At 44.0% G+C, this 12,413-nt stretch overlaps 1 protein-coding gene across 5 annotated transcripts in view; it reads right to left on the reverse strand.

The window, feature by feature from the left end:
- Positions 1 to 12,413, reverse strand: part of ABHD6 (abhydrolase domain containing 6, acylglycerol lipase) — a 54,006-nt gene that overhangs the window by 15,265 nt on the left and 26,328 nt on the right. For all 5 annotated transcript variants that reach the window (XM_080677017.1, XM_080677014.1, XM_080677015.1 and 2 more), the window contains 4 exons: positions 11,133 to 11,276; positions 3,722 to 3,878; positions 2,166 to 2,279; positions 761 to 893 (listed from right to left, as the gene is read on the reverse strand). In XM_080677017.1, the coding sequence (XP_080533143.1) occupies positions 761 to 893; positions 2,166 to 2,279; positions 3,722 to 3,878; positions 11,133 to 11,251 (523 nt within the window). In that variant the 5' untranslated portion in view covers positions 11,252 to 11,276. The remainder of the gene's footprint in view (positions 1 to 760; positions 894 to 2,165; positions 2,280 to 3,721; positions 3,879 to 11,132; positions 11,277 to 12,413) is intronic.

Raw genomic sequence — 12,413 nt, forward strand, 5'->3', positions numbered from 1 at the left:
TGTAAAGTACTATACACATTTTAATTAACCACCAAATTCTTTGTGGAATAAAAATATGACTGACTATAATTTAAAAGTCAGTGTGGTTATGATTATGGTTTTGTTTTGTTTTGTTAATCCTCACCCGAGGATGTTTTTTCATTGATTTTCAGAGAGAGTGGAAGGGAAGAAGAGGCACAGAGAAACATTGATGTGAGAGACACATTGATTGGTTGCCTCCCACACACAGGATCAACCCTGCAACTGAGGTATATACTCTTGCCCAGAACTGAACCCAGGATCCTTTAATCCACAGCCCAACACTCTATACACTAAGTCAAACCGGCTAGGGCATAATTATGGTGTGTTTTTTAAACCTCACCCAAGGATATGTTTATTGATTTTAGAGAGAGGAAAGGGGAGAGAGAGAGAGAGAAAGAAACATGGATATGAGAAACATCGACTGGTTGCCTCTTGTAAGTGCCCCAACTGAGAAAGAAGCTGAAACCTAGGTATGTGCCCTGACCATGAATCAAACCTGAGACCTTTTGGTGTACAGGACGATGCTCCAACCAACTGAGGCAGAGCAGCCAGGGCTAGGATTATGGTTAGACAACTAGTGTTTGGTTAGTTATCTCAAAAGCGATGCATATCTCTGAAGGACACATCAAAAGATGATCCTAAAAACCAGTCAGTGCAGATACTGCCACTTGGTCCTTCAGAGATTCAGACCCTGCGGTGCTCCACTCACTCATGGGGACATTTTAGCCTGTCAACTCACCAGCAGGGCACACGAGAGACAGGCTGCAGATATCCGACGGGTAGTAAGCAGCGTACACGCCAGCCACATTGCCGCCCATGGAGGTGCCTATCAGGTGGAACGGTTTTTTGTTCAGCTTGAGGCATTCCACAAACTGGGAAGGGAAATGAGAAGGGGGGTTGGTTATATAGCTGTAGACAGTGGCAATAGTGATTACAGAGTGAACAACCTCTATTGCCTCTGGGGACAAATGAAAAGCATATTGACGAAAGGGGGTCTGAACCTCTCCTGGACCCATTATCCAGATGAACCCTGAGGCAGGCATGTACTCATCTTTACCTGGCACAAGTGATGGAGGGGTCATTTCTGAGTATAAAACCAACAAAGATTCTCCTAATTCTGAGTCAGCAAACTTTTCTATAAAGGTCCTGAGAGTAAATATTTTCAGCTCTGTGGGCCATATGATTTCAGTAGCAACTACTTAGCTCTTTTGTTGTAGCACAAAAGCAACTAAGACAATATGTAAATGAATGAACATGGATTTGTTTCAATAAAATTCGCTTACAAAAATAGGCAGCAGGCCAAATATAGCCCATGGGCCATGTTTTGCTGACTCTTGCCCTAATTTAAAGTCCTTCTCATCCTTCCAACTATCCATTCATATAACTATCCACCCATCCTCTATCTATTCAACCATCCAACCATCCAGCCAACTATCTATCCATCCAACCAACCACCACTGATGCTTTAGATAACTGATTATCTTAAAAATATTAATTGGATATCTGTTATGTACAAGGAAGTATGGTCAGCTGCAGAAGATACAGCAAAGAGCCAAAGAGATAAGGTTCCTGACCTCATCGAAGTACATAGTTTAAAGGGGCGGGCGGGGGGGGGGGGGGACATACACACATTAAATAAATATCCTTATCTGGGGAAATACTAGTAACAATGTAAAACTGTGGATTACTAAATTCTGAAATGGCCCATGAGCCCCAGGACCTTGAAAGCCCAGCCAAAGGGGGGCTGAAGATAGATGCTGAAGCAGAACAAAATGCAAAGAGCATCCTCCCCATCTTCCCCAGCTAGGCAGAAGGGCTATTGCGGTCATCACATAGTTGGTAAGCAGAAACACAGACTCCAGGAAAATGACTCTTGAGAAATACTAAATTTCTTCAAAGAGCCAAGAAAATGCTCAGATTGTCATATTTCTTCACAACAATTGCAACAGGCTTCGAGGAGAATAGTCTGCAATAAGCCCTGGCCCTCCACAGCCGGCCAAGGAAACCACTGGGGTGCCACTTTGTGTACAATTACTTAACAGAATGCATTGGAGACTCATTACGAGTCAGTACTGCGCTCCAGGCGTAGGCATGCAGCGGAGGGCAAGACGCACACTCTTGGCAATTGGTGGAGCCCTGCTTACCTGGTGTATCCTCTTGACTTGCCCGTCTATGGACAGGTCATCCAGGGGAGAGCGGGTGGTACCCTCATGTCCTGGCATGTCCACGCAGACCAAGTGCAGGTTCTTTGGAAGGAACTGAGGACACACAGGCCCAGAGAGTCAGTATATGGCATGCAGAACATGTCAGCCCATTTTTCCGAGAAGGCTGCGCCTACTTACCAAGTAACCTAGATGGCCAACCCTGGGGACATATGGTCCTGGGCCACGTGGAGTTTTACCCTAGTAACATCGGATGGGACTAAGCATTGCCAGTCACCTCCTAGGGAGCAGAGGCCCAGAGACTAATACATACATAGGTGAAGGGGACTTGGAGGATGACTGGAAAAGGGGGACAGAGGTGAAGGCAGCAGGTTTGGATCTCTCACCTTTGACACCAACTGACAGGTACTGCCTCCTCCTCCCCTCCCCCCCCTCCACACACACTTACTCCAGTCATACAGCCACTGACTGGGAGCTAGAGGGATGGTTTTGTTCTGCTAGAGTGGGCAAACTTTTTGACTCGAGGGCCACAATGGGTTCTTAAACTGGACCGGAGGGCTGGAACAAAAGCATGGATGGAGTGTTTGTGTGAACTAATATAAATTCAAAGTAAAGGAGCGGAGGGGAGAGCAAGAGAACCGGATAGAACAGCCGGATCCGGCCCGCGGGCCGTAGTTTGCCCACGGCTGTGCTAGAGCCTTGGCCAGCTCTGGAGCCCACAGGAGCAAGGCTTTCTTTAAGAACCATGTCTGATCACCCCAATTCTAGTTTCTTCCATTTAAATATATGCCACTTTTCACCAGGAAACCAAGAAACATGGGTTATCAATAAACAAATACCCAACTATATGAAAGATGCTTATCTGAATTGGGGACAGGACAGGAGAGGATCAGGAAGGCATGAGGATGGGTGTCCTCCTAGTGGCCTTTGGAAATAAAAACACAAGTAACTAGAGGGTGTGTGGCCTTTTCACTCTTGGTGCAGGTCATCCTTGAGGTCATTCAGGTACAGTCCTGCTTGAGGGGGGAGCCTGGGTGCTTCCCTCCCAAGACCTCTCCCAGCCCCAACCCACCAGCTGGTCACACTTGCCACACAGGACAGAAAGTGAGTGATTTGGAGAACTATCCCAGAAGGTTGCCCAATCAAGATCATTTCTCTAAGTGGGTAAGGAAGAAAGGAAAAACAGAAAAAGGAGGGATGGAGGAGGGAGGGGGGAAGCAGGAGGAGGCTTAAGGGAGAAGTCGGGGGAGGAAGAGGAGAAATGTGGAAAGAACAATGATTTTCTCAAAGCCTGATCTTGCCAGTGAGAGTTCTGAAACCTTTCCTAAGAAATGCTCATGAGGTGAAATGATTTCTAAGGTGCAGATTTTACAAAAATCATTCAACTCAATGCATTTTGTCTGATACAAGGATGTGAATGATGTGAATCATATATCACACTAGTTTTAAGATATTTGAGCCACAGTTCTGGGTTCCCTTTGCTTTCTCCCATCGCCAAGCACGGCATGTCCAAGTGGAAACCCTTTTCCCTACCGCACCTTGACCAAGCTGAGCCACATGTCCTTGTGCGCCGAGAACCCGTGGAGCATGAGGATGGACGGTTTGTGCCCAGGCCTGCCGCGGAAGGAATAACAGAACTGATAGTCTTCATGCTGAACATAGCGGACCTGCATGCCCAAGGCCCGCCGCCAGTACCTGGAAGGAAACACACAGGCCACGCCAAATCAGCACGCTGCAGAGACGTGGCTTTGGGAGGGGCACAGGTCCTTGCTACAGGCTCACTTGGAGGCAAGACCAACACTTCTCCTGCCCCTCCTCCTCCACATAACTCGAGTCCCCAGAGCGTCACCCTCAAGGAGCACTAAGCGAAAGAATTCCAGAAAGTACCTTAAATGAATATTGTGGAATGTATGTCACCACATAATCACTCTAAACCAGGAAGGGGCGGAGGGATATTTTCTCAAGAAGCATGACACGAAATAACCTCTTGTGAACACATATTTCTAGCAGTTGAGTGGCAGTGCAAAGGAGGAGTCGGCGGTGGGATCTCCCTGGGTGTCTGACTAGCCCTTACTCTGCCTGGATTGTTTGAGCTTCTGCAGAATTTGAAATGGCTGGTGGTAAGACTGGGAAGGACTCTGAAAAGGCCATGACCAAGCTGGTTTCCTCGCGCCGAGTCGGCTAGCAGTCTGGTGGGCCATATTCATCGACACCTGGAATCTGAAGCGAGCAGCCACGGACATGTGGGTAAGACTGCCGCTGTGTACAGCACACACATCCTGGAGTAAGCACAGCACTTCCCTGCAGAGGCACTTTAATGGACAGGAAAAGCATCAGAAACTTCAAGGCAGTGTCTCTTGCAACTTGCTCTTCATGGAGATGAAGAATTGGACACTCGCCTGGCTGGTGTGGATCAGAGATCGAGCATGGACCTATGAACCAGGAGGTCACGGTTTGATTCCTGGTCAGGGCACATGCCCAGGTTGCAGGCTCGAACCCCACTAGGGGGCGTGCAGGAGGCAGCCGATCAATAATTCTCTCTCTCCATTGATGTTTCTATCTCTCTCTCCCTCTCTGACATCAATACACACACAAAAAAGAACTGGACTCTCATCAAGGCTGCAGTTGCTGGTGGTGGTATCATTCACACCCCACAAATCTCCGGGAAGAAAGAACACCAGAAAACTGTCTCCAGGAGGCCTGCCTTTCTTATCTCAGGCCTCTAACTACTCTTACAGCTGTCCAGTGTTGGCGATTCTCTGTAAAAAACACAAACTTACCCATTTGTAAAGCTAGTTGAGCAAGCTGGACATTTAATTAGCTTTCCAACCAACCAAATTTCCTTCATTTGAGTCTTGACCATACTTAAGTGTTACTGTAGCTTTAAAGATGGTAAGGATTCTGAAGTAGTGGATTTTGATAGAGTTGACGGTTTTTTAAAAACTCTTTGGATTTTAATTGTGATGCAGAAGTTAAAACAAACATTTGGTTTTGTACAGACATTATTTCCACTCCAGTGGATAAGCTCAATAAAGGTCACGATTCTAACTCTCCCCAGAAAATAAGAACATATTTTTTATACAGATTTTGAGTGAGATTTTTTTTTTTTTTTTAAGAACTATCTGCATTGGTCCTCTGAATTTATTCGCTACAACATATGGCAGCTGGTTGAAAGCTCAGCTTCTGTTTGTTACATAAGACTTGGCAGTGCTGGAGTTTGGCCTGAAATTGATTTCAATACAAAATTACCATCTAAACACATTGAACTCTCTGCATGAAGAGCCTCTCCAAGATGAGAGACAATTAATTCAATCAGAGATTCACTTTGTGGTGTACTTTGCACCAAAGAGGTAGCCAAGTCTTGCAAAAGCAAATAGCCTAAGTTGACTGGTTTTAACCCTTTATGTAAAACAAAGGGAGGGAAGATGAGAACATAAATTCAAATTTATTTCGATCTGCACCCAAAGAGTGTAGGAACAAAAACAAGACACCATGAAGGTGAGCAGATGGGCAATACAATGAGAAGTAGATGGAGAGGCAACAGAGGTGGGAAGGAATCTTATCACCTTCTTTTTTAGTACTTTTGCAACGAATCTATTGCCTATTCAAAACATTAAAAGTAGAATGAAATTGGCTAGGTTAAAGCTCTTCCTATAACAAAGCAAGCTCATTTCAAAATCCTAAATCATGCACCATAATACAAATTTGTTCGTTCATTCATATGCCACCTCATTAATGTATTGACTATGTGATCTTGAATCTCATCTGTCTAGAATGAGGGGGAAATGCCGCATTCTACTGTGGATATGGTAAAGATTAAATGAGATAATCCATACACAAAGTTTTGTTTGATGCTCAACGTATGGTAAGTATTCAGTAAATGGTAGTAATTAGTATTAAATAAAAAAGATTCTATTCTTGTAAATATATCACTTGCCAAAACTCAAGGGAAAATTTTGCAACATATATGAGGGCCACAGATTCATTTAACATATAAAAAGCTTACAAAATGATAAGACCCAGGCTAAGACCCCAATTCAACAATGAACAAAATAAACGAAAATATTATTCAAAGTAGAAGAGAATTAAGGACTAACAAATATAGGAAACATGTTCAATTTCAACTAATACCTAAAGAAATGAATATTACAGCAAGACATACCTTTTTAATAATCTAAATTAAAAAAATGTCTTTAAAATAAAAAAACAGCTCTGGCCAGTGTTGGTTGGAGCATTGTCCTGTGCACCGAAAGGTTGCAAGTTCAATTCCTGGTCTGGACATATGCCTAGAGTTTGATCCCTAGTAGGGGAGGCTACACGATCCACGTTTCTCTTGTACATTGATATTTCTCTCTCTCTCTCTCTCTCTCTCTCTCGTCTTTCCCCTCTCTCTAAAACCAGTAAAATGTATCTCAGTTGAGGATTAAAAAAACACCCAATTATATGTTCAACCTTTCTAGGAAGCAGTCTGGAATTAAGCATCAGGGGTCTGTAAAAACCTCATGCCTTTTGACCCAGTAATTATACTTCCAGGAAGAATCTGTTCCAAGGAAATAAGTAGAAATCTTTAAAAAAAAAAAAAAAAAAGTCTAAAGATGTCCGACAGTGTTATTTCAATTAGGAAAAAAACAATCTGCGCTAATCTTTATGCCCGTAAACAGAAAATTTATTACATAAATTACAATGTATCCAGATGATGTAATATGTTGCTATTAAAATAAAAATGAGGTCTTCAAAGACTATTTAATACCAGGAAAATGTTTATGACATGATATCAAATGAAAACATAGGACCCAATATTTTTATACTATTGATTCCAATTCTGTTAAAAAATTTTAAACTATATACAGGTGAGGTGGGGAAAGAGGTGGTAAGAACAAAAGAGGCATTGAAGAAAATGATTTGGGGGTGATGGATAATTTATATTTTCTCTGTTACCTTTTTTTTAAAAAAAGAATTATAGTTGCTATAATTCTGATAGTCACCATCTGTGTACAAGGAACATTGGCAACGCAGGTTTTTATTTTTATATATTTTATTGATTTTTTTTACAGAGAGGAAGGGAGTGGGAGAGAGTTAGAAACATCAATGAGAAACATCAATCAGCTGCCTCCTGCACACCCCCCTACTGGGGATGTGCCCGCAACCAAGTTACATGCCCTTGACCGGAATTGAACCAGGTACCCTTGAGTCCCAGGCCAATGCTCTATCCACTGAGCCAAACCGGTTAGGTTCTGTTACCTTTTTATAACCTTCAACTCTAAGGAGATCAAGGGAGAGCTGGAAGGACTTTGCAGAAATGGTGATGTTGCTTAGGCATCTGGATACTCAACACCTATTGGTTTAGTGGTAGACAATGCAGCAAGGTGTGCACAGCACAGACAGGGCATGGGATGACCAAGCATGACAAATCCCGAGTGAAGGGAGAAGGGCTAGAAGGGCAGCCTGGGAGCTGGGCTAGTACCAGGTGGGTACTAGTCCAGGTATCTCATTTAATTGCTACGTCCCTGGAAAACCTCACCTAGGCTTTGGAAATAGGAGCTTGAGAACCAATATTTTCAGTAACTTCAAATGCTCCCCTCAATGGAAGAGTAGGAAGATTCCTTAAGCTACCAGGTCAGTTAAAAATTATGAAAGGAAAACAAACAAACAAACAAACCCAACCTCTTTGGTTTAAGGATAGCAGAGAATAAATTATCGCTAAATGATAAACTTTACGAAGGCAGAACTTAGAAATAACTGCAAGTGGCCCGGCCGGCGTGGCTCAGTGGTTGAGCATCAACCTATGAACCAGGAGGTCAAGGTCGACTCCTGGTCAGGGCACATGCCCGAGTTGCGGGCTCGATCCCTAGTGTGGGGCACGCAGGAGGCAGCCGATCAATCATTGATGTTCCTATCTCTCTTTCTCCCATTTCCTTCCTCTCTGAAATCAATAAAAATATATCTTAAAAAATAACTGCAAGTGTACAGGACAGAAACAAAGGGAAGAATTTAACTGGAATAAATAAATGTCTCAGGAAAAAGATCTTTTCCAGATGAACAATCTTGGTACAAAAGCCGAACTGCTCCTGTTTCAGGGACAGACGTCACTGAAGCCCTAAAAAAGCAACCTCCATGGGGTTCTTCTTTGAGAAAGGCGCCCAGGGTCCAGACCTTTATTTCACGAGTGCTGCCTTCTCTAGTTTACAGGATCCTCTGAAGACAAACACTTACACAGTACATTTCTTTTTTTATTATTGTGGTAAAATGTAGATAACATACAATTTACCATTCTAACCATTTTAAGTGTACAATTCAATGGCATTAAGGACATGCACAATATTGTACATCAACCATCACAACTATCCATTTACAGAATTTCCCGTCATCCCAAACAGGAATTCTGTATCCTTTAAACAAAAACTCCACATTCCTGCCCTGGCTGGTTTGGCTCAATGGCTAGAGCATTGGCCTGTGGACTGAAGGGTCCCAGGTTCGATTCTGGTCAAGGGCACATGCGTGGGTTGTGGGCTCGATCCCTAGTATAGGGTGTGCAGAAGGCAGCCAATCAATGATTCTCTCTCATCATTGATGTTTCTCTCTCTCCCTCTCCCTTCCTCTCTGAAATAAATAAATATATGTAAAAAAAAAAATTAAAAACAAAACAAAAACTTCACATTCTTTCCTGTCCCTGAGCCCCTGGTAATCTCTGTTCTACTTTCTGTGTCTGAGTCTGCCCTGTCTAGATACCTCACTCATATAAGTAGAATCATACAATCTTTGTCATTCTATGCCTGCCTTATTTCACTTAGTGTAATGTTTCCAATTATCCATAGTAAAGAATGTGTCAGTACTTTATTCCTTTTTAAGGTGAAATAATATTCCATTACATGGATATACCACATTTATTTATCCATTCATCAGTTGATGGACATGGGTTGTTTCTACTTTTAGGCTACTGTGAATAATGCCACTATAAAAATTCCTAAGTTTTTGTGTGGACATGCTTTCAGATCTCTTGGGTAAATACGTAGGAGTGGAATTGCTGGGTCATTTAGCAGCTTTTTAAAAAAAAAAAAAAAAAAAGAACAAAAATCAGCAACAAAAAAATCTTTTGAGGACCCGCCAGACTTTTCCAAATCGCCTGCACCATTTTGCATTCCTACTAAGAGTATATGAGGGGTCCAATTTCTCCACATCCTTCGCTGTTATTTTTTAGAGAAACTTTTAATTGAAGTACAAGTCATACAGAAAAATGCACAAATTGTAAGTGTCCCTGGAGCATGGCCACTCGTTTCCACAGGGATGTGGGCTGTGACTGCTCCTCGCCGGCAGCACCAAACGCTTCGCAATGAGCCACCAGAGCCACCTCCAGAGGTGCCGTGGCCACAGCAGAGGGCATCTGACTCTAAAAGGCCCTCCTGGCGACCCAAGGAACCTGGGGGCTGCGGACGGTGTGGCATGGAGCTGGCTTCGCACGGGTACGAGGAATTAGCCTTCTTGTAATCACACCTCTGCTTGCAGCCGTAGCCATGGTGACGGGCCACAGCACCGAACTGTATTCTCCATTTCAATTTGATTTGTTTAAGAAAAATAGCATTTGTGTGTGGAGTCCACGGAGCCTCTGCGGGGCACGTGGGGCACATGCTCTGGCCTCTCCATGTCAGGCTACATTGGAGCCTGGGCCCAAAGCACGCCTGCTGCTAGGGCTGCAAGGACAAGGCATTTCAACAGCTGGCGTCTCAGCTTCGTCAGCGCAGAGGTGGGTCCTGGGTGAGCCTCTGAAAGGGTCACCACCTCCCCAGAGTGAGGGAGTAAAAGAAAAAAAAAAGCTCCATTTTGTTCAGGTAGCTTCTTTTCAAGGGTCAGAGCCTGGCTGGCAGGTGGAAAACTCCACACTCCGATGAAACAAAAGGGAGCCAGAAAGGAGGGCAGATACAGGGCACACGCCAAGCCCTGCACTCTTCTCTCTGTGCACAGGAGGCAGTTCTAACTCCCAGAAGCCCTGGTGAAATCTCAGGGTGCTTCCCTATGGCACCAAGAGGAACCCGGCCTATTTCGGTATTTCCTGCACCAGGGGATGCATACCACGTGGTGGGAAGGGTGCTTTCATTTGGTAAATGGACTGTGGCTTGGAAAGTCCCTGAAGTGCATCGCGAGGAAGCTAATCCCTCCCTCAACAGCTGAGCTTCTGATTCCCTGGAGGAGAACGGCTCTGCTGGGGCTGCTGCGTCTTTCACACCCTCTCAGACTTTCACCGGAGAGAAAGGAGACTCGGCCTTTGGCAGGCAGCAGTCTCTAGGCTAGCCTTGTGTAATGGTATTCCCTTCTTTTCACTTTCTTATATTAACTTACTACGCATGGCAAGCTTTCCACTTAAGGTGGGGATATTTATGCTGCTCTTAAAATAAACTGATTTAACCTACAAAAGTGACTTACTCTAAAGAGAATGTCAAGGCACAGGTGGTGTGCAGATAGGTCAAGCAACCACGAAGGTGGTACGAGAATGACAGGTTTGGAAACGTCTTTTTCTTTCTGCCACTTTAGGGATGAACACTTTTAGCACAAATCTGAAACCATTCTGTCCCACCCATACGCCTTCTCCAGGACCCGCTCTCTTTAATTCATTTGTCAGTGCACATCACCGCACCTGTCAGACCACACTGGATCAGAATCCAAGGACCAAGAAACTGCCATCGGAATTCCCACCAATGCGCACAATCCTTGCTTAAAGAATTGGTGACTTTGGGAGCGAGGGCAGAGATGCCATCAGAAACCTGAAAGAAGTTACCTGGCAGGAAGCTACCACCCATCATTCTGGAACACTCCCAACATTCAAAACAGGACATCCTCCAACTTTTCTATATGGTTGAAATATTTCAGATAAAATGCTGAAAAACCAAAAGGACAAGCAGAGAAGATGACATTATTTTGGTACCCATGAAAACGTCAATTACAAAGTTAACTTACCAATAATATATTTTTATCAGCGCCGAAGGCCACAGGAGAAATGAGGCCACAAATGCCAGGATGGGGATGGCCAGCGTCCCGCCCGCGATCACGAACATGTTGACCACGTCAAGGTCCATCCTGCTCTTCGAGGCTGGCTGGCGCCTGCAGGGCGAAGAAAGGGAGTGAAACTGTCGCAAGAGAAGGGGGAAGAAGTAGAAGGGAAAAGAGAAGTGAAGGACCCAGAATGAGGATAAGGATGAGGAAGCAAAAGCAGGCAATGACTTAAAAAAAACTCAACAGGCATGATCACTACATGTAAGGAAGGATCCCTAATTGTATTTTAAGCTGTGAAGAAAACGCTTAGGACAACTGGGGAAAGCTAAGTAAGGACTGAATGGTAGATAATGTTATTGTGTTGGTGATACAGTTCTGGAGTGTGAGGGTGACGTTGTGGTTATCTTTGCACGTAGGGGAATGTCCTTGTTCTTAGGGGATGTATGCTGAAGTATGAAGAGGACAAGCATAGTGATATCTACTACTCACTCTTAAAAGTTGAGGAGAAAAATATATATAGTGTGTGTGTGTGTGTGTGTGTGTGTGTGTGTGTGTGTGTTGGTGAGGAAAGGAGAGAGAAATAAAGCAAATATGTTGAAATGTTAACCATTGGTGAATCCAGGTGAAGGTTACCTGGTAACCTTCAACTTTTCTATAGGTTCTATGGGTTTAAAAATGTCTATAGCAATTTTTAAAAATTAAGTTAGGGAGGACAGAGGACTTTAAAGAAATGAAAAAAATATACATGTACACTTTTCCAGCAAACTTAAATCATCAGCCTGCTTCTCCTTCTAGAACCGGAGCTCCGTGAAGGAAGTGACGATCATACATACATGTTCTTTCTCGGTGCCCAGAACAAGCACAAAACACAAATAAGATGCAAATGAATAAAAAGCGAAGTTACAAAACAGGCTCAATACTGTTTGTGTTAGGGACAACCACTTCCAATGATGCTGAAGGCTTTTTTCCTTACAGTAATACAAAACTCCCCCGAGGAGCTCCCTAGTTCACGCTGAGTACAATTTACAAGGCTAATCGGCCTCACCAGGAAGGGTAATAAGCAAATATTCCTATGAAGGGAACTCTACAAATGTTTGAACATTGTGGGCCACGAAAGAGTTGATGAACACAGTCTCTGTGGAGAGTCACCATGGTTTCCTGCTTCAACAGTGCTGGGACGGAACCAGCTCCACCCCACCCCAGCCAGCGCCCAGATCCAGCCTCTGCCAGTTCCTCACAGCGTCC

This window comes from Plecotus auritus (assembly GCF_963455305.1).
Source record: "Plecotus auritus genome assembly, chromosome: 6".
NCBI lineage: Eukaryota > Metazoa > Chordata > Mammalia > Chiroptera > Vespertilionidae > Plecotus > Plecotus auritus.